Genomic DNA, 17,552 nt, shown 5'->3' with positions numbered 1-17,552 from the left:
TATTGCTCAAGATCCTTATGCCCCTATTTTACAGCTATTCACTGGCTGGAGAGTTTGGACATCCAAATTTGACGAAGAAATATAGCGTTGAACATAATGTTCAAAAGAAGAAGAATGCAAGCCATAAAGATTCTCAAGTGCTTTTTAAACTACACTGAAATGTTCCTTTTACAAAGTTACCTTCATTCCCATACAACTGTTGGTCAGCATATAATGTAACCTTACAAGGGAAAACCTAACACCTACTCAAGATACCAATAAGGTTTGAGCTTTGACAGAAAGTCTGTTATGACTACACAAAACAAAATCCTTCTGCATCATAAAACAATGTCCTTGTTGGATGACAAGAGAGCAAAAAAATGTAAGTGTACCACAAAAAAGGAAGACCTGGTTGGAAAGAGCTTAAGGGAGCAAAGACAAACACACGGGATGTGTGAAAAGAAGCCCTGTGTATATTCTGTCTTAACATTCAAATTCTTGAAAGAGGTTACATTATTCTTGAACACCATACTACTTGTCGTATTAATTACAGCAAGGAGATCATGCTTGCTACAAGGAAAATATTAATATTGGAAATAAAATAGCTCAGTATTAAAGGGTGGTGATAATTTTTCAGATTTGAATTAGCTCATTCCAAGAATTAGTCAGTGTTGGGGATATGACATGAAAAATTTAGCACGAGAAGGCAGGATTTCCAATAAAGCCAAGTAGCAAAAAGTGAAGACATGGAAAGCGTCTGTCTGATACCTATCTTATATTTTATTTTTAAATTAGTACAAGTACATTCTGAAGCCTATACATACATATGTTCTAGAGTTTTTTTCTAAATAAAGCACAATGCCTATTAAGTGTTATTACATTTTTGGGGGGCTTGGAAGAGGTGAAGAAGAGGGAAATAGAAAAGAAATATTGAGATTTCCCTTTACAATGAAAATACAGCACATTGCTGCTTTTACTGTCTAGAGCTCAGTTCATTCAAATTAGTGCATAAACACATCAATACTGAAATTTAACACGCAGGTTACATTTTCAAAAGGCATTCACTTTATTTTCCTTGAAAGGCAGGAACACTTTACAAAGCCCAAAAACCTGAAAGAAATGTGATGTCTTTAGAAAGCTACAGCAATGAAGTGTTTTATGGTGTTTAAAGCCAAGGTGCTACTCCTGAGATTTCAAATGTTAAAGCTTTCTCCACAGCCACATGTTCCTTTGATGTTTGGGTTATTGAAGACGAATTCACTAGACAGTTTGTCTTCTACATAGTCCATTTCACTTCCTAGAAGTGTCAGTTGTGCTTTCTTTTCAATAAAGACTCGGACTCCTTCAGGGAGACAAAACCAAAACAATTGTTATGTAATCTGACAAAGGTCTTGCTCATTTTTAACTCGTGTTACAGTGCAATCTGGTAGCCAACTGGGTTATAAAATGAAGCTAAAAACAGAATTCTGTCAATGTAATTATTGTATTTTCTTGCTTCTTTCAAGTTATCACCTTCATCCTTTTCTTGCTTCTGCTACAAGTTGAGAAAACCATTTGCTGCAATGTTTAGTCGTGTTCTAGTGGGGGGGTGTCAGGTCCATCCAATTTACTTTATAACAATGGGGGCTAGGAATTAGTGCTTCTTAGTGCTTCTGGAAACACTACATTTATCAATAACACACAAAAGTTTTTCAGATTGCAGGATGCTGGAGATTAAGACGGCCATTTTGATTTGATTGCTCATTTTAATAAGTCAATTTGGCTTTGTATTTGAAGAAATAAACACAGTACCAATCTCTCTATGTATTAAAGGAAGTTTTCCTGAAGAGCGACACAGTGATATCACCTCACTCTACATCACCCTCCCCCCCGTCTCAGAGTCCCCAGAAGGGGAAGAGGCTCAGGATTCTCCTTTTCCACACCTTGGTCTCCCTGCTGGCCCTCAGCTCCCCTGAAGTAGGGCCAGGGGACAGCAGCAGTGACTCTTCGCTGCACTGGGGGCCTCAACGCTCCAGGACCCAGCAAGGAACCGTTGCCTTTGGTGGCTTGGGCCAGGCGCACTGCAGCTGCCGCGTTTGGAACTCCAGTCTGGAACACACACACATGCACACACCCCAGCAAGATTAGCACAGCGAAGAGCATGGAGGGAGGCCTCAGGTGCAGAGCCTCAGGGTTATTCCTCTCCCCACTGGCACACTAATCTTGCCCAGTGGGGGGCAGGGTTCCAGGCTGGAGCTCCTCCGGTGGCCAGAGGCTGGGGAGCAAGCAGGGCTGGCTGTGGCCTGGGGGAGAAGGAATGTGGGGAAGAGAGGTTGGGAAGGTGTGTGTGGGGGGAGGGGAGAACAGGTGAAGGGGAGGCCAGGGAGGAAGATGCAGAGGCCAGGGAGGAGGCGGCGAGGCCAGGGATGGTGCAGTTCCCAGTCTTCCTCTCCCCAGCAGCTGTGTCTGGTGTGGCCCCTGGCCCTCCCTGGCAGCTGGTAGGGCCAAGAGGCCGGGGTTGGTGCAGCCCTGACAGAGGAGCGGGGGGAGAGAAGGTAGGAGGGGGACTGGGCGAGCATAGACAGCAGGAGGCACTGGCCCCTAGTAATGATAAACCCAATAAAGGTATCTATTAGTTTATATAAAAGCAGTGGATTTTGGAAGGTCATTTGTTTACTCTTAGCATATTCAGTCCCATTTTATATCAATATTACCCTGGGATGCAGCAATGCCAGGGGCCTCAAGCCTCCAAAGTTAGTCAAAAGAAATAGGCTGTGCTGGCAAGGAACTCTTGTGACCAGAGCCTGCTGGGGATGTGCATCACCAAACAGCCTGCGCAAGGAGCATCCTGTGAAACCCAAGCCTTAACTCAAAGCTGCCATCTCAACAGCAGGGGTAAACATTGCTTCCCAGCCCTCGAGAATTTCAACCCATAGTACAGCCCGATATATGGTGGGGAGGAAAAAGGATGCAGTTTGTACCCTCTGTGCCAGCAGTATTTAATTTAGTCCAGGAAGTTTTAACAAGTAGGTTCTATTACAATGAACTGCAAAGTGATAGCAACCACAAGTCCTATTAGGTATCCACGGATTTCCCTCATTACGTTCATGCAGCTAGTACATGCTAGCTTCTCTCTCTTCTACATTACAGTTAGGACATTTTATAATCAAATTATACTACACCTGTCCCCCTCCTTTGGATTGTTCTGAATAGTTAAATAAAAACTTACCATCTTGAGCTACTTCTTCATCAGAGTCACCTTTTGTTTTTGCGTATTCTAACGTGTATGAAAGTCCATTACATCCCCTTGTACGGACTCCAACTTTCACACCTACCTGAAATATAAAGAGTTTTATTAAATTTTATTTACATTTATAGGATGAATTTATTTTAGGAATAAAGAACCTGAATGTTTTCTATAGGAGGTTTTATTGCAGGTGGGGGAAGGGTTTTGGTATGACTAGAAGAGAGTCAAAACATTTACAATATAAAATGCATAATATAAACTCAAACAGAAGGCTAACTCCTATTCAATACACGGATACAATTTTTACCTATAATAGGGGTGAAAAGACATACAGCACAGATGCATTTCTATCATCATATTGTCAGGGTTAGCCCGTGTCCCATCTATACTACAGCTTCCATTTTACTTTTGTTATCAAATGCATGTCTGAAATAATGGCAAGTTACACATTTAAATGTTCCTATTGTGCACAAAGGCCTAGAGTGTGTAAAAATAGTTTTGACTTACATTAGAATAACTGCTAGCTGTATTGTAGGGGTTTGGTCTTATAAGCAGTTAGATGAGAAAATCTTGCCTCAAAGTCAAATGGTTTTATAACTTCAAACGTGACAGTTTATGTTTATATAGTACTGTTAGTTTACAGCACTTTACAAACTGAAAAACTCTCACTCTCTACAGGAAAAAAAGCCAGTTCTACAGTGATGTGATGCATGTTAAACAGCTGCCAATAATGACAGCACATATGAGCATGCAACAAAGAAGATTGAATCCAAATAATATTACATGGGGGTGCTAGAGAGGTTAACTCTACTAACCTCAATTAAAAGTTAACATAACAGAATTAATCTATCTACTAAGGATGTTAAATTGCGGTTAATTGACTAGTCAAGAAGTCGATGGAATTTCCACATTTCTCCTTTGAAATGTACAAGAGCTGACTCCAGGCTGCACATGAGTGCCTGCTTTGAAATGTACAAGAGTCCCCAGCAGGGGCTCTTGTGCCTTTCAAAGCCATGGAGCCCAGGATCAGCTGGGGACTCCCAAGCTGGCCCTGGGCTCTACGACTGCCCCTTTGAAACGCCAAGGCAGCATTTTAAAAGGGCAGTGCCACACAGCTGAGCTGAGGATCAGCTGTGTGGCGGCTGCCCCTTTGAAACGCTGCCTTGGCTCCGCTGAAAAGCCGAGGCAGCATTCCAAAGGGGTATCCACTGCACAGCTGATCCCTGGCTGGGGAGTCCCCAGATAACCCTGGGTTCTGGGGAAATGCTGCTTGGAACCTGGGGTTAGCTGGGGAGTCCCCAGCTGACCTCAAGCTCCATGGCTCTTTGGCATTTTAAAGGAGCAGCACCGCACAACTGAGCAGCAGATCAGCTGTGCGGCGGCTGCCCCCTTGAAATGCAGCCTTGGGGTTTCAAAGTAGCAGTGCCGCACAACTGATCCCCAGCTCAGCTCAGCTGTGCGGTGCTGCCACTTTTAAGTACCCCTTCCCCCCCCCCCCGCCCTTTGCTGCCTCTCTGATAGAGGCTGCAAGGAGGGTAGGGGGGGGGAATCAAGGAGGGCGGAGGGGAAATGCTTGTCGACTAGTCCTTAACAACCTTATTATCTACTCTTGCAGGAAGTGCAATTCATTCAAATAATTTATCCAAGAGATAACACTTTTGAAAGTCCAATTCCAACTAGCAACATGTTAGGACATTGGTCAGTATTGACTCAAAAGACAACTGCTGTTTATCTAATCACCAATAGCAGTCTGAGAACTGCCTAAAGGTGCATTTAATCACTGACCTGATCCTGAATATCTTTCAAGATCTGAAAGGATCAGAGTACCAAATGTTATGACTTCTATGTTCCAAATTCTCTCATCCTCCCCAGTAAAAATCACAGTATATGATCTTGCATATGCCTGTCACTGTGAGTTACAAGCAGAAGATTACTTCTCATTGTAGGAACAATTTAAACAATTTACATAATGCTGGCAAGTCTGAGGTTCAGTTAAACACAGTTACATTTTACAGTGTTGTTATGCTCCTCAGTGGAGAGAATCTCTATTTCACAGATTATAATAAATTACAGGGACTGCAATTTTCATTAGCTATATTACCACCAGCCCTTACAATCCAGTCCTTACCATTTTTAAGGTCTGCTCAGCTTTGACCCAGCAAGCCATATTGACCCCGATTCAGTCAGTCAATATATTCTAACACATAGGTCAGACCAAAAGAACATCCACATAAACAACAGTTGAGGCATAGTTAACACGTGGACCAGAAAACACTTTGTACGGTGACACCGTCTTCTGAACAGCCATATGGTACCCTACATATCAAATCTTTACTACACAAGTATAAGTAAGGGAGCAAGGAAAATAATCTGTGTAATTATTATGTTGGACAGTATTAATGGCTGCCACTAAGAGGGTCTTTAATTTATGAAAATCACAGACCTTGTAAAAACTGATGGATAGGCAATAATTAAATACCCTTGTTTGTAGTGACAGCTGAAAACAAGAGTGACACATCATGAGGCAATGTCCACATGGCAAAGTTAATCAGAAGCTAAACTATGTGAACTGAAAGGGTTCCTTGTGACATGTTACAAACACAAGGACAGGGGGATTGACTAGTTACTTGTGGCAGTGTGTGGGTGATAAACAGAAAGGCAGCAGAAAGTGAAAGATAGTCATGAGTGGCCTTGGTAAGATAAGAGAAAGACTTTCTTTCGGGCACTGTTATTGCTGGAGACTCAGATTTTGATCTCTGAAAAAAACACCTGTTGTTTGTTTTTATTGTATACAGGAATATACACAAAGTACTGTTACTCTGAAAATAAACAGGATCACATGAAAGGAATATCTGACTATTAGCATCAAGATATTCTGCTAACAGAAATAATCTGGCAAAGCCCCAAATACAGCCAACCTTCATGTCAGAAGGAGCAACATTATGAGAACATAATACTTCATAAAATAATCTGCTTTAAGAAATTCAAAAGTTTAATAAAACTATTTGAAGAACATCTTCATATCAATACAGGCAGTCCCCGAGTTACACGGATCCGACTTATGTCGGATCCGCAGTTACGAACGGGGATTTTCTCGCCCCGGAGGACTGGAGCGGCGAGACGCCTGGTCCCGCTGCCTGCCTCCTCCGGGGCGAGAAAAGCTGCTCCCCGTCTCCCTGGTCTGCTGGGGGAGCAAAGCGGCGGAGGACCCGGGACCGGACCCGTGGCGCTTCCAGCTGATCTGGAAACGGCCGCGGGTCCGGCCCCGGGTCCTCCACGGCTTTGCTCAGCGTCTCCCTGGTCTGCAGACCAGGGAGACGCTGAGCAAAGCGGCGGAGGACCTGGGCCGGACCGTGGCGCTGATCTGGAAGCGCTGCGGTCCGGCCCGGGTCCTCCGCGGCTTTGCTCAGCGTCTCCCTGGTCTGCTGGGAGGGGGAAGCAGCTAGTGCCCCTCCCAGCAGACCAGGGAGACGTGGAGCAAAGCCCGGGGCCTGTGGTAGAGCAGGTGGGGCGCTGCCGGTTGGTCCCGCAGCACCGCTCCTTGGCGCTACTGGACCAACCCGGCAGCACCCCAGTTGCTCTGCCCCAGGCGTCCTGATTCAGCCACTGCTGATCAGTTTCAGCAGTGGCTGAATTAGGACGCCTGGGGCGGAGCATCTGGGGTGCTGCCGGGTTGGTCCAGTAGCGCCGAGGAGCGGCCGCGCTACTGGACCAACCCAGCAGCACCTGAGCTGCTCTGCCCCAGGCATCCCCAAGTTAGCCGCTGCTGAAACTGACCAGCGGCTGACTACAGGAAGTCCAAGGCAGAGTTGCTCTGCCCCGGGCTTCCTGGAATCAGCTGCTGATCAGTTTCAGCAGCAGCTGACTTGGGGACGCCTGAGGTTCTTAAGTTAAATCTGTATGTAAGTCAGAACTGGTGTCCAGATTCAGCCGCTGTTGAAACTGATCAGTTTCAGCAGCGGCTGAATCTGGATGCCAGGTCCGACTTACATACAGATTCAACTTAAGAACAAACCTACAGTCCCTATCTTGTACGTAACCCGGGGACTGCCTGTAGTTGAAGATCTTTTGCCATACTAGTAAATCATTACCTAACTGGCATCAACAGATTAGACTAGTTTCATCAAAGTGTCAACAAAGGAGTCAACAAAATTTTTAAGTAAGGAATGCATGCTAGAGTTTTATGTCTCTCAAAGATTATGACAGTTGATTTATTGTCATTAAATATTTCCCCACCTCCTCTGATTTTTATACGTGAAAATAAATCTTGTCGGATTAATGCATTTATTATTATAAAGGAATATTTCATATCAATAAAGTATCCAGACTGATTGTTTCATGCTGCACAGTTTTCCACTGATCATATATTTCACAGAGCATCTGCTAGTATATTAATAATAATAATAATAATAATAAGCATTCTTCATAAGGTACACTAAAAATATTAGGATAGCATACAAGAACTCTTTCCATTTTTACTTACATGCTCAGGTTTATCTTTAAGAAGCTGTTTTATCTTATGTACAGCAGACGGAGTCTGAAAAATAAAAATATTTTATTAACAGCTGCTGCCAGGAAGCACAGGAAAAAGCTCTTGTGCTTAGCCCACAATCTTCCTAGAGGCCATGCTAGGGTGAATAGTACCACAATTGTTTGGGAAAGTCATTCCATTGAGAGGTAATGGACAAGGACATTTCTACCTACATCCAGTCTTGTAAGGTGTGCTAGTGGGTGGGAAAGGCCCAAGACCATGTCAAAGCCCCCTCCAAGCACTCCCCATAATAGAAGTTCCATTCCAGCATGCAGATGTGGATATTTTGGGTCCTTTTCCTAAAAAGATACCTTGGGGAAAACAGTATATACTGACTTTCGTAGATTTTGCCACCCAATGGCCTGAAACAATAGTTGTAGACATCAAGGCTAAAAGCTTGTGCCACAGGATAGCCTTACAGATTCAGGATCTAATTTCCTGGCAGGGAGCATGAAACTTCTTTGGGAAGAGAAGTGTTCCTGCAAGGTAGATGACCAAGTCATGGTCTTGAAGGAACTCCAGGCCAATAAGATGGAAGCATAATGGGATGGGCCATTCATGGTCTGAGTGCGCATAGGAACGGTTAATTCCCTCAGAGTGTTCCTAGATCATAACCATAAGCCTAAAGTGTATCATATTAATTCTCTAAAGCCCTTTTAATCCTGAAAAATCAAAGTTCTTCAGTTCACAGCCCAGCAGAGACACAACGCCTCTCCAGTGGACCTAGCTCTCAATATGGATGGGGAAATTTGCTTTTGCATGGGCGACCATAAGCTAACTGCTGTAACTCACCCAAAAAACTATCCAATGCCCCACAAAGATGAGCTACTGAAGAAACTGTGATGTGCCCAGTTCATCCACCTTAGATTTAACCAAAAAATACTGGCAAGCAGTGTTTCTTCTAATCTTTTCCATCCATGTGCAGATTGTTTCCATCGATGTGTAGAATAAATGTTTATGTGCACTGAGTCATGTATGAATCTGCACCAGCAGTGGAAACAAAACCTACCTGTGGGCGCCCTGCTAATCAGCTGAGTGGCATTGGAATCTCTCCTGAGCAGCCATACAAGTGCCCACCTTAGAGAGAACATTGCTGGCAAGTACCACTTTCATTTTGAAATACAACACATTTCATGGGCTAACAAAGTATCTGGTTTGCTTGCCCATGACAAGTGCCCAAACTCAGCCAGTTTAAACTGTCTTTATAATCTGAAGTCATTGTATTCCATGAATGTGGGGGATACTGTTTAGTTCTTCATGTAATCAGTAGTAAATTTAGCATGTGCATGTACCCTCTCCTGAACCTCCAGGGGAAAAAAATCACAGCCAATGTGGGCCCAACCGTGACTAGGCCGGCCCCCAGAGGCTGTGATTTGAGTTACTCAACTACACTATTACATCTCTACTGTCAAGGTCGAGATGTCACACAACTGACTTCAAAAATAAAGCCACCAAACTCTTACTTTATATACTTGCCGTTCACTCACCAGAGGAAGACAAGGAATTCCATACTAGAGACGGAACACATCTAGTTCAGTAAAATGCCTCCCATAGTGAAGACTGGCAGCCAATGTAGAGGAAAATAAAAGACCAGCCCTCGTGGTGGGGTAAACAAGGAAGTCAAAATTGACAGATGCATTCCCCCACTTCGGACTAGGAGTAGGAAGTGTCCGTGGCGCACAGGGAGCAGATGTCAACGTGCAGGCGACTACACGGCTAAACAAGGGCTCACGTGTTAATCCTGCTGACTACGCCCTTCCCCCCCTTCGCCGCCTCTGTATCCGAGAGGGAGGGGCAGCTTTTAAGCCGGCTCCCCCCAGGCTACAGCTCAGCGCCGGCCGGAGCGGCTCTTCCCCCGCCAGGCGCGGCCGGGCAGCCACCGCCCGAGCCCCGGCTCCCCCCACCCCGCGGCTAACGCAGCCCCCGCGGGACTGACCAGAGTGAGCGCGGCCCGGCTGGCCTGGATCTTCCTCTTGCTCACGGCCCGGACCGTGGCTCTGACGACCGAGGAGGCCATCGCGCCCCTCAGCCCCGCCCGCGCCCCTTGTCCATGGGCCCGGGCACTGGCGCGCTACTGCGCCGCTCGCGTCATGGCGGCCGGAGTGTGATGTCATCGCCGCGCGCCGCGTAAGGCGACGTGCGCGATGACGCCGCGGGAGCGGCTCCGGCAGCGCTGCCCGGACGGGTTTGTGCGGCGCTTCCGCCTCGAGTCGGCACAATGAAGCGGGAGCAATAAGCGGAAGCGCCGCGCGGGAGCCGGGGTGAGTGTCCGCCGGGGCCGCGGCAGCTCCCCCCTCCCCCCGCCTCTCGCCCCCGCCGGGGAGCCGGGCGCGCGAGCCTGACTCCTTCCCCCCCCCCCCCGCGCCGGTGACCGGGGAGCTGCTCCCGCCGCCGGGCTTTGTGCCCCCCCCCCCCCGGCCCGGCCCCTCGCGCTGCCCTGCGGCTCCTGGGACTCCCCGGGCAGCCGCCTTGCCGGGGTGGGCTCCTGAGTCTCTGCCAGCCCCTCCCCTGGTTCCGGCCCGGCCTCTAGCACCTGCCAGCGCTGTGAGGCGGCCGCGCGGGTCGGCAGTTCGCAGCGCGAGTGTCTGGGGCAGGCCGCCCAGGGCGAGCAGAGCGGAGGCATCCCCCGTTCCCGCTGGAGGCTGGCGAGCGTGGGGGCGAGGCTGAGTGCACCCAAACGCGGGCGCGCCCTGCCAGGGAGGCAGCGGCGAATTGACAGCTCAGCTGCGTGATTCTTGCTTTAGGGCAAATTCTGTCATAAGCAACACTTTGAGTTTCCTCCCTGTGTGTGGTGCATTTCATAATCTCCCCTTGTTGTTGGGCGTGTAATAATCATAATACAGAAATAATTATTATTTTCTGGGACAATAATAAAACATGCTAGGTCACTAATATGTAGGTTGCACAGCTGATGATTAACTACCTTTGTGTGTAGAAAGTTACTTTGAAGGGTGGAAAACGCTCTCTGTCACCAGGAGCCTGGAGTAATTGAGGAGCTCCATAGCCCTGTGTAAATGTGGATTTCGTGTTCATGCAGCCATCTAGGTAGTCACCTCATTTACAGTATTATGTTTTAATTTTCATTGTAACTTCTGTGTGGTTTAGACCACTTCCCCTATTTCAAAGTTGAATAAAGTATGAGACAGAGAGGGAGTAATAACTTTGGGCCAGATGTAAAAACGTTTTTAACTACCTAAAGATGCAGGTGTAGGGCCTAATAGTACTTCAGTAGGTTAGACGCCTAACTCCCAATTAGGAGCCTAACTCACTTAGGAGCCTAACTTACTTGTGTAATATGATAAAAGACCTACCTTATGCCTGTTATGCTGATCAGCAGGCCTAATCTGTGAGATTATTAAATGTCTGTGTAGAGAGGAGGGTATTATAGCTCAGGCTCTAGCCTGAATGTCTACACTGCAATTTTTAGCCCTGCAGTTTAACCTTTACATGCCCAAGTCAGTTGACCAAGGCTCCGTGACTTGGTGCTGCACGTTTTTTATTGTAGTGTAGATGTAATCTTAGGTACCACCTCCTGATTTTTCAAAAATGCTTGCCTACATTTTTAGGAGATGATATACCTTTATAAATTCTGGCCTTTTCCCCTACATATGTGCTATATCTAAAGTCAATAATTTTTAGATGGTTGATGTGTTTTATTTACTTGTCTCTAGGTTGAGCCCTTCAAAATGTTGTCTTAAATTTGAGCTGCAACTTCCAGAAAAAAAGTATATATAATAGCAGGCACTGTCCTGTTTCAAATTAAATTAATAGTATTGCTTTAATACAGAATAAAGAAATACAGTAAAAAGAAAATTCAGTGATACACATCTTAATTGTGGATTTTTAAAATACTGTCCTGATTGTGATTTGAGATGGAATGAATGAATGATTGTTTTGATTTGGTTATAGAAAAATAATTTCAAACAAAACACCTTTTTTATCAGTCTTTCTCACCAAAAGTAAAGAAACAAAAAATACGTGTATAATAGGTCAAAACAAACAAGATTGCCAATCTGAAGTAGAAAAAACACTTTGTTTTAAACACAAATGTTGAAATGAAATATTGAAACTTTTTTAAAAAAACATTTTTTGTTAGAGTATCTTCCATATTTGTAAACTTGTGGTGCCCTGATAAATTCATATTTTGGCAAATTTACCACTTGCTGGGGAACAGAAATTGCCCAGTCTTAATAAGTCATGCAAGGTATACTGAGGAATATGATGAGTGATTTGTTTTTATTGTTATGTTTTTCCTCTTCTATCTGTTGGTAAGTAGTTGATTATCTAAAATGACCTCCTTTTTTATTTCCAGGTGCAAATTATAATCTTGAATAGCAACTACAATGGGAGATGCTACAAAATCTTCTTTTGCCAAAAGAAAAAAGGAATGGGGAACTTTAGATGAAGAAGAGTTAAAGAGGAACCCTGTACAACAAGACTATCAAGCCATGGATGATTACGGACATGGCAACAAAATAGATATAGGCTTTCAGAAGAAAAAGGGAACACCAGGTCACTATGGAAACAGTCCCAGAAAAGGACCACACAGCATTGTGAATAGCTCAAGTTCATTTAAAAACATGGGTCACAGCCAAGGGGTAAGAATAAATGATAACCAAAAAGACCAAATTAAGAAGTGGATATCTGATGACTACCGTGGCAGTTCAGACAGCTGGAGAGAGTTCAAATCTACAGTACGGACGCCTGTATTTAACAGGACAAGAAAAGACTCTTTCCATGAGGGTGAAGGTGCAGGAAACAGAAATGTAAGAAGACAACTTCAGAAAGACTTAAATGAAGAAATGTCAGACACAGTGAAAGGAAACTCTGGTAATGAACACAGTTTTTTACATAGTTTTAAAAGTAAAATTAATTATTACTTTTATGTCAGGAAAGTACAACTATAAGGTTCTCTGTTGATGCAAAAAATAAATAACCATTTCTGTTCCATAACACTTCTGTCTTGCAAAGTATTGACTATACTCAAAAGCAGCATTTTAAGCGGTATTGTTATACCATGTGGTATAAGGATACATAGCATGACTAAATTAATTTATCAAACCAACAAGATATTTTATTATCTTAATCTACTATATATTGGACAGAGTTTGTCTGTCTATTTGTTCAATAACTCCTAAGCTGTAAGAGGTAGGACCACCAAATTTGGTATACAGATTCCTCTTATCATAACTTAAAGCAAGATTAGGGTTTAGTTAGGTCAAGCAAATGGGATGTGCTGAAAATAGGATTCCTTCTCATAAAACCATACAGCAATGAGACAGAATCACCAAGCAGGTGAAAGGGACTGGCTGGGACTGCCCCAGCCCCAAGCTTTCCACCCCCCCATGCTCCTTTTTGGGAGGCTGGGGGGAAGGAAGAGGGCTGAAGCTTTATTTTTTCTCCTCCTCTCCCCAGTTTGTATGGGGATATTACTGGCTGTTCCCCTTTGTCAGGGAATGAGGGGAAAGAGCAGTTTGCTGCATTCATAGACCTCAGGAGGTCATCAAGTCCAACTCCCTGCCCAAAGCAGGACCAATCCCAACAGCCCCAACCATCCCCATTCCTTACTTTGGCTCGGGAGCTCAGGGGGCAGATGAACTTGGAACTTCCTTGGTCAGGGGACATGCACCTCTGTCCTGGCTGTGTCCACTGGAGCTGCAGCATCTGTGAAGAGGCACTTCTCCCCTGGTGCCAAGCTGCTGGGGTAGTTCTGTCTCCCCAGGTCAGCCTGCATACTGAATCCCACAGTCCCAGCCCCCCTCCCGCAAAGCAATTATTTAAATAAAGCATGTATGTTTTCATTTTCCAAAAAATAAAAATTTAATTAAGTACCCAAGTATTGCCGAGTAAATCTTCTAGTCTCTTTATAACCCAACCTCAGGAAGATTCTTACCAACAACCACAGGACATACCACATTAATACCAACCCTGGAACTTTCCCTTGCAACAAACCCCGTTGCCAACATTGTCCATATATTTACTCTGGTGACCCCATCACTGGACCAAACCATGTCAGTTATATGATCAAGAACACATATTTCTGTTCATCCGGAAATATAATTTATGCCATCATGTGCCAACAGTGTCCTTCTGCTATGTATATTGGACAGACTTCTCAGACACTTCGCTGAAGAATTAATGCCCACAAATCAGACATCTTTGCAAGGAAAAACCAGTTGCTTTTCATTTCAACCTACCTGGACATAGTCTTAACGACCTTACTACATGCATCTTACTTCAGAGACTTTAACACAAGATTACAGAGGGAAACTTCAGAACTTTCTTTCATGCTTAAATTTGACACTTTACAAATGGGCCTTAACAAAGATGCTAATTACCTTAAGCATTACAAAGATACTTCCCCACTTATCACCCCTTATTAGCCATTGTATTCCTTTGGTATATATGATTATGCCAATTCTCAGGGCTCGCCACACTGCGGCAAGCCCCACTCGCCAGCTGCGCTGTTCGGCGATCTGCGCATGCGCAGATCGTTCTGTGCATGCGCAGATCGCCTGAACCCAGCTCTTCCGGGTTACAAGCTACTCGCCACGGGCGAGTAGATTGTATAATTTGTTGAGCCCTGCCAATTCTCTTCCAGAATATGATCTGAGGAAGTGGATCTGGTCCACAAAAGCTCATGACCTATTAAGCCATCTTGTTAGTCTTTAAAGTGCTACATAATTTTTCCTTTTATAATTGTTAGACACGTATAAAGCAATAGGTTTGATATCTCAGTCTGCAACTTTAATATTCTATATTTTTCCATTTCAAACTTCATATAAATCTTTCCAGTCTTCAGACACTGTTGAAGAAGTTGCATAACCAATTGATATTATTTGCTGCAAGATCACATAATAAACTTAAACACAACTTGTTCAGTAAATATGCTAAACAAGTGAAAAGGAAATGGGAATAAAACAAAGTGGAAAATGGCAAACTTAGTATGTTGTTTTCTCATGCAGTTAACTTCTATACATGTTTCAATTCGTAACTTTAAAACAATTATAAAAGCCTTTCATTATTATATGAAATAGGACTCTGTCATGGAAGGTTGGAGGTATTCTGATTTGAAAAGAAACTTTGCTTCCTGAAAGAAGAAAACAGTAAGATTCACGCTATAGAGATGTATTCACCAGTCTTGGCCTAAAGTGTTATTCTGAGAGTGCATGGCAAGTAGAGAAGCACTAATTTGGAAGGTGATATACTGTACACCACATGTTTAGAAATGCTTTAATTTTTAAAGTAACTATGAATAACTGACTTGTCTCCATTCTTCACTTACTCCATCCCTCAAAAAAAGGTGTGTATATTTTTGGGGATGTTAGCATGTTGTTGTATACATGATTAACCGATAATCCTGTTTTTGTTGGTTAATCCTAATGAATACACGCACTCTCACTCGAGCTGCCTCTTAAGCCAGTTCCTCATGATCCTGCCTCTCCCTCTCCCCTGCACCACGCTGCTGCCTCTGTGGGAGGCAGTGGGATGGGGGAGCCAGCTTTTAAGCTCCTGCCTTCCTCCACCCCATGTGTGAATGTGTAACTGCTGAAAATTTCAGGGGTTACATGTTCGCAAAAATAAACATTTGCTAACATCTCCAGGAGGTTGATCTCTAGCCATTCTGTTTCATCAAATTTTTGTGATGGGAAGATTTGTAATGCCATTGCACAGTGCTAGGGAGTGAGAACTAGAATACCTTGATAAAAAGGAATTTTGTTAACTTGGTATATGATAGGCTGTGTCCAGACTCAGGGGTTTTTTCGAAAAAAGTAGCCATTTTTCAAAAGAACTTCACCTGCGTCTAGACTGCAGCCGAGTTCTTTCGAAATTAAATCGAAAGAATGCGGCTTTTCTTTCGACGGCGGTAAACCTCATTTCACGAGGAAGAACGCCTTTTTTCAAAAGTGCTCTTTCGAAAAAAGGCGTTCTTGAATGCCAACCGGGCTTTTTAGAAAGAGAGCATCCAGACTCACTCGCTGCTTTCTTTCGAAAAAGCGACTTGCTTTTTCGAAAGTACTGCTTGCAGTCTAGACGCTCTTTTTCGAAAGAGGCTTTTTCGAAAGATACTTTCGAAAAAGCCTCTTTCGAAAGAGGCTTGCAGTCTAGACATAGCCATAATGTTTTGTGTCTGGAGATATATATGAGGTGACTGACAATATAAAAAGGTGAGAATGCCAGTAGTGGGTCAAACCAGTGGCTCATCGAATCCTGGTTCCTGTCTTCCGACTGGTAGCTGATGCTAGATGCTTCAGTGGGAATGAACAGAACAAGGCAGTTATCGAGTCCTCTAGTGCCAGCTTCTGGCAGTGTGAAGTTTAGACTCACCCAGAACATTGCATTACGTCCATGACCATTTTGGCTAATTGCCATTGATGGACCTATCGTCTGTGAACTTATTCTTTTTTGAACCCAAAAGGAAAAACTATGTAGCACTTTATAGACTAACAAGATGGTTTAATAGGTGATGAGATTTCATGGGCCAGACCTACTTCCTCAGATCATATTCTGGAGGAGAATTGGCATGACCATATATACCAAAGGAATACAATGAAAAAAGTGAACACATGATTAAACTGACAAATCAGATTTAGTACAGAAGGTGGGGTCAGGGGGAGGGAAGAAGGGAATAGCTATTTGAGTCAATGAATGGCTAATCAGGGGTGATAAGTGGGGAAGTATCTTTGTAATGCTTAAGGTAATTAGCATCTTTTTTAAGGCCCATTCGTAAAGTGTCAAATTTAAGCATGAAAGAAAGTTCTGAAGTTTCCCTCTGTAATCTTGTGTTAAAGTCTCTGAAGTAAGATGCATGTAGTAAGCATGAACCCAGTTATACTCCCAAATCCAGGACTCTCTGGTCTGGTAACATCCATGGACCAAAGAGCTCTGGAGGAGGGAGCAGGAATCAAACAGAAAACACAGGAGTGGGAGCCTTGGTTAGACCAGGGGGTGGCTGGGGAGCCGCAGTTCGGCTGTGGAACAGCTGGCATGAGTGGAGCCAGGTGGGGCCAAAGAACTCCTAGTATTAGCGTGACCAGGCAGCAGCTGAGGATCCCCTACCCTGGCCAGGGAGCCCCTGGTGTCAGCTGGGCCAAGTGGTGAATGAGGAACCCCTGCCCTGGCTGAGGAACTCATTGCAGCAACAGGGGCTAGGCGGCAGCTCGGCAGTCCTGGGCCAGGGAACCCCCAGTGGGAGCAGGACTGGTCCTGGCAGTGGGGCCAGTGGCACCCAGGTGGCTCTGGCCAGGGAACTCCCTGGCATTATCTGGGTCCGGGAACCTGGGGAATTCCTAGCAGCAGTGAGGCTGGGATGGCCGAGCAGCCAGAGAACCCCTAGTGGCAGCGGGGTGGACAGCTTCAGAGCTGGGCTGTTGGTGGCTGGATGGCTGGGAACCCTGGTAGCAGTGGAGCTAGTGCAAGATGGGAGCCTCAGCCTTGGGAGCACAGGAGTGGGGCAGCCAGTAGCGGAGCATTGACCTTCCCTGGTCCGGCAAACTCCCTGGTTTAGGACCGCTCAGGTCCCGAGAGTGCTGGACCAGGGAGATTCAACCTGTATTGATTGTCACATTGTTCCACAGGTTGACTGTGTATTGTGAGATGAATACTTCCTTTTGGTTGTTTCATTGGTTGACCTCTAGTTTTTATGGTATGTGAAGGGGTAAATAAGACTTCCTAATTGACTTTCTCCTCAGCATTCATGTTTTATAGACTGCTCTTATATCCTCGTTTTATATTTCAGTATAGGCAAGGTTAAAGTTGATGACTGCAGGTACTAAGAGGGTTTAATGAAGTACCAGTATGAGAGAGATGGAATAG

At 44.7% G+C, this 17,552-nt stretch overlaps 2 protein-coding genes across 3 annotated transcripts in view; one reads left to right on the top strand and one right to left on the bottom strand.

Moving 5' to 3' along the window:
* Positions 1 to 739: 739 nt before the first annotated feature.
* LOC102447137 (iron-sulfur cluster assembly 1 homolog, mitochondrial-like) lies at positions 740 to 9,852 on the bottom strand. Its single transcript, XM_075931794.2, has 4 exons — positions 9,673 to 9,852; positions 7,689 to 7,742; positions 3,188 to 3,293; positions 740 to 1,321 (listed from the first exon to the last, which is right to left on the bottom strand). Exons 1-4 carry the CDS (start codon positions 9,751 to 9,753, stop codon positions 1,173 to 1,175), a joined length of 390 nt encoding a protein of 129 aa, XP_075787909.1. The 5' UTR covers positions 9,754 to 9,852; the 3' UTR covers positions 740 to 1,172.
* Position 9,853: 1 nt separating this feature from the next.
* TUT7 (terminal uridylyl transferase 7) overlaps positions 9,854 to 17,552 on the top strand; it is a 53,633-nt gene continuing 45,934 nt past the window's right edge. Inside the window, exons 1-3 of one of the 2 annotated variants that reach the window (XM_075931793.2) lie at positions 9,862 to 9,997; positions 10,672 to 10,781; positions 12,049 to 12,566. In XM_075931793.2, coding sequence (XP_075787908.1) covers positions 12,080 to 12,566 — 487 coding nt within the window. In that variant the 5' untranslated portion in view covers positions 9,862 to 9,997; positions 10,672 to 10,781; positions 12,049 to 12,079. Of the gene's footprint in view, positions 9,998 to 10,671; positions 10,782 to 12,048; positions 12,567 to 17,552 lie in introns of both variants that reach the window. The other variant, XM_075931792.2, reaches the window with a different exon arrangement.

Source organism: Pelodiscus sinensis, chromosome 6 (genome assembly GCF_052426305.1).
Source record: "Pelodiscus sinensis isolate ZL-2025 chromosome 6, ASM5242630v1, whole genome shotgun sequence".
Classification (NCBI taxonomy): domain Eukaryota; kingdom Metazoa; phylum Chordata; order Testudines; family Trionychidae; genus Pelodiscus; species Pelodiscus sinensis.
Note: the sequence above shows the minus strand (reverse complement) of the source record. Positions and strands in the feature narration are given on the sequence as shown.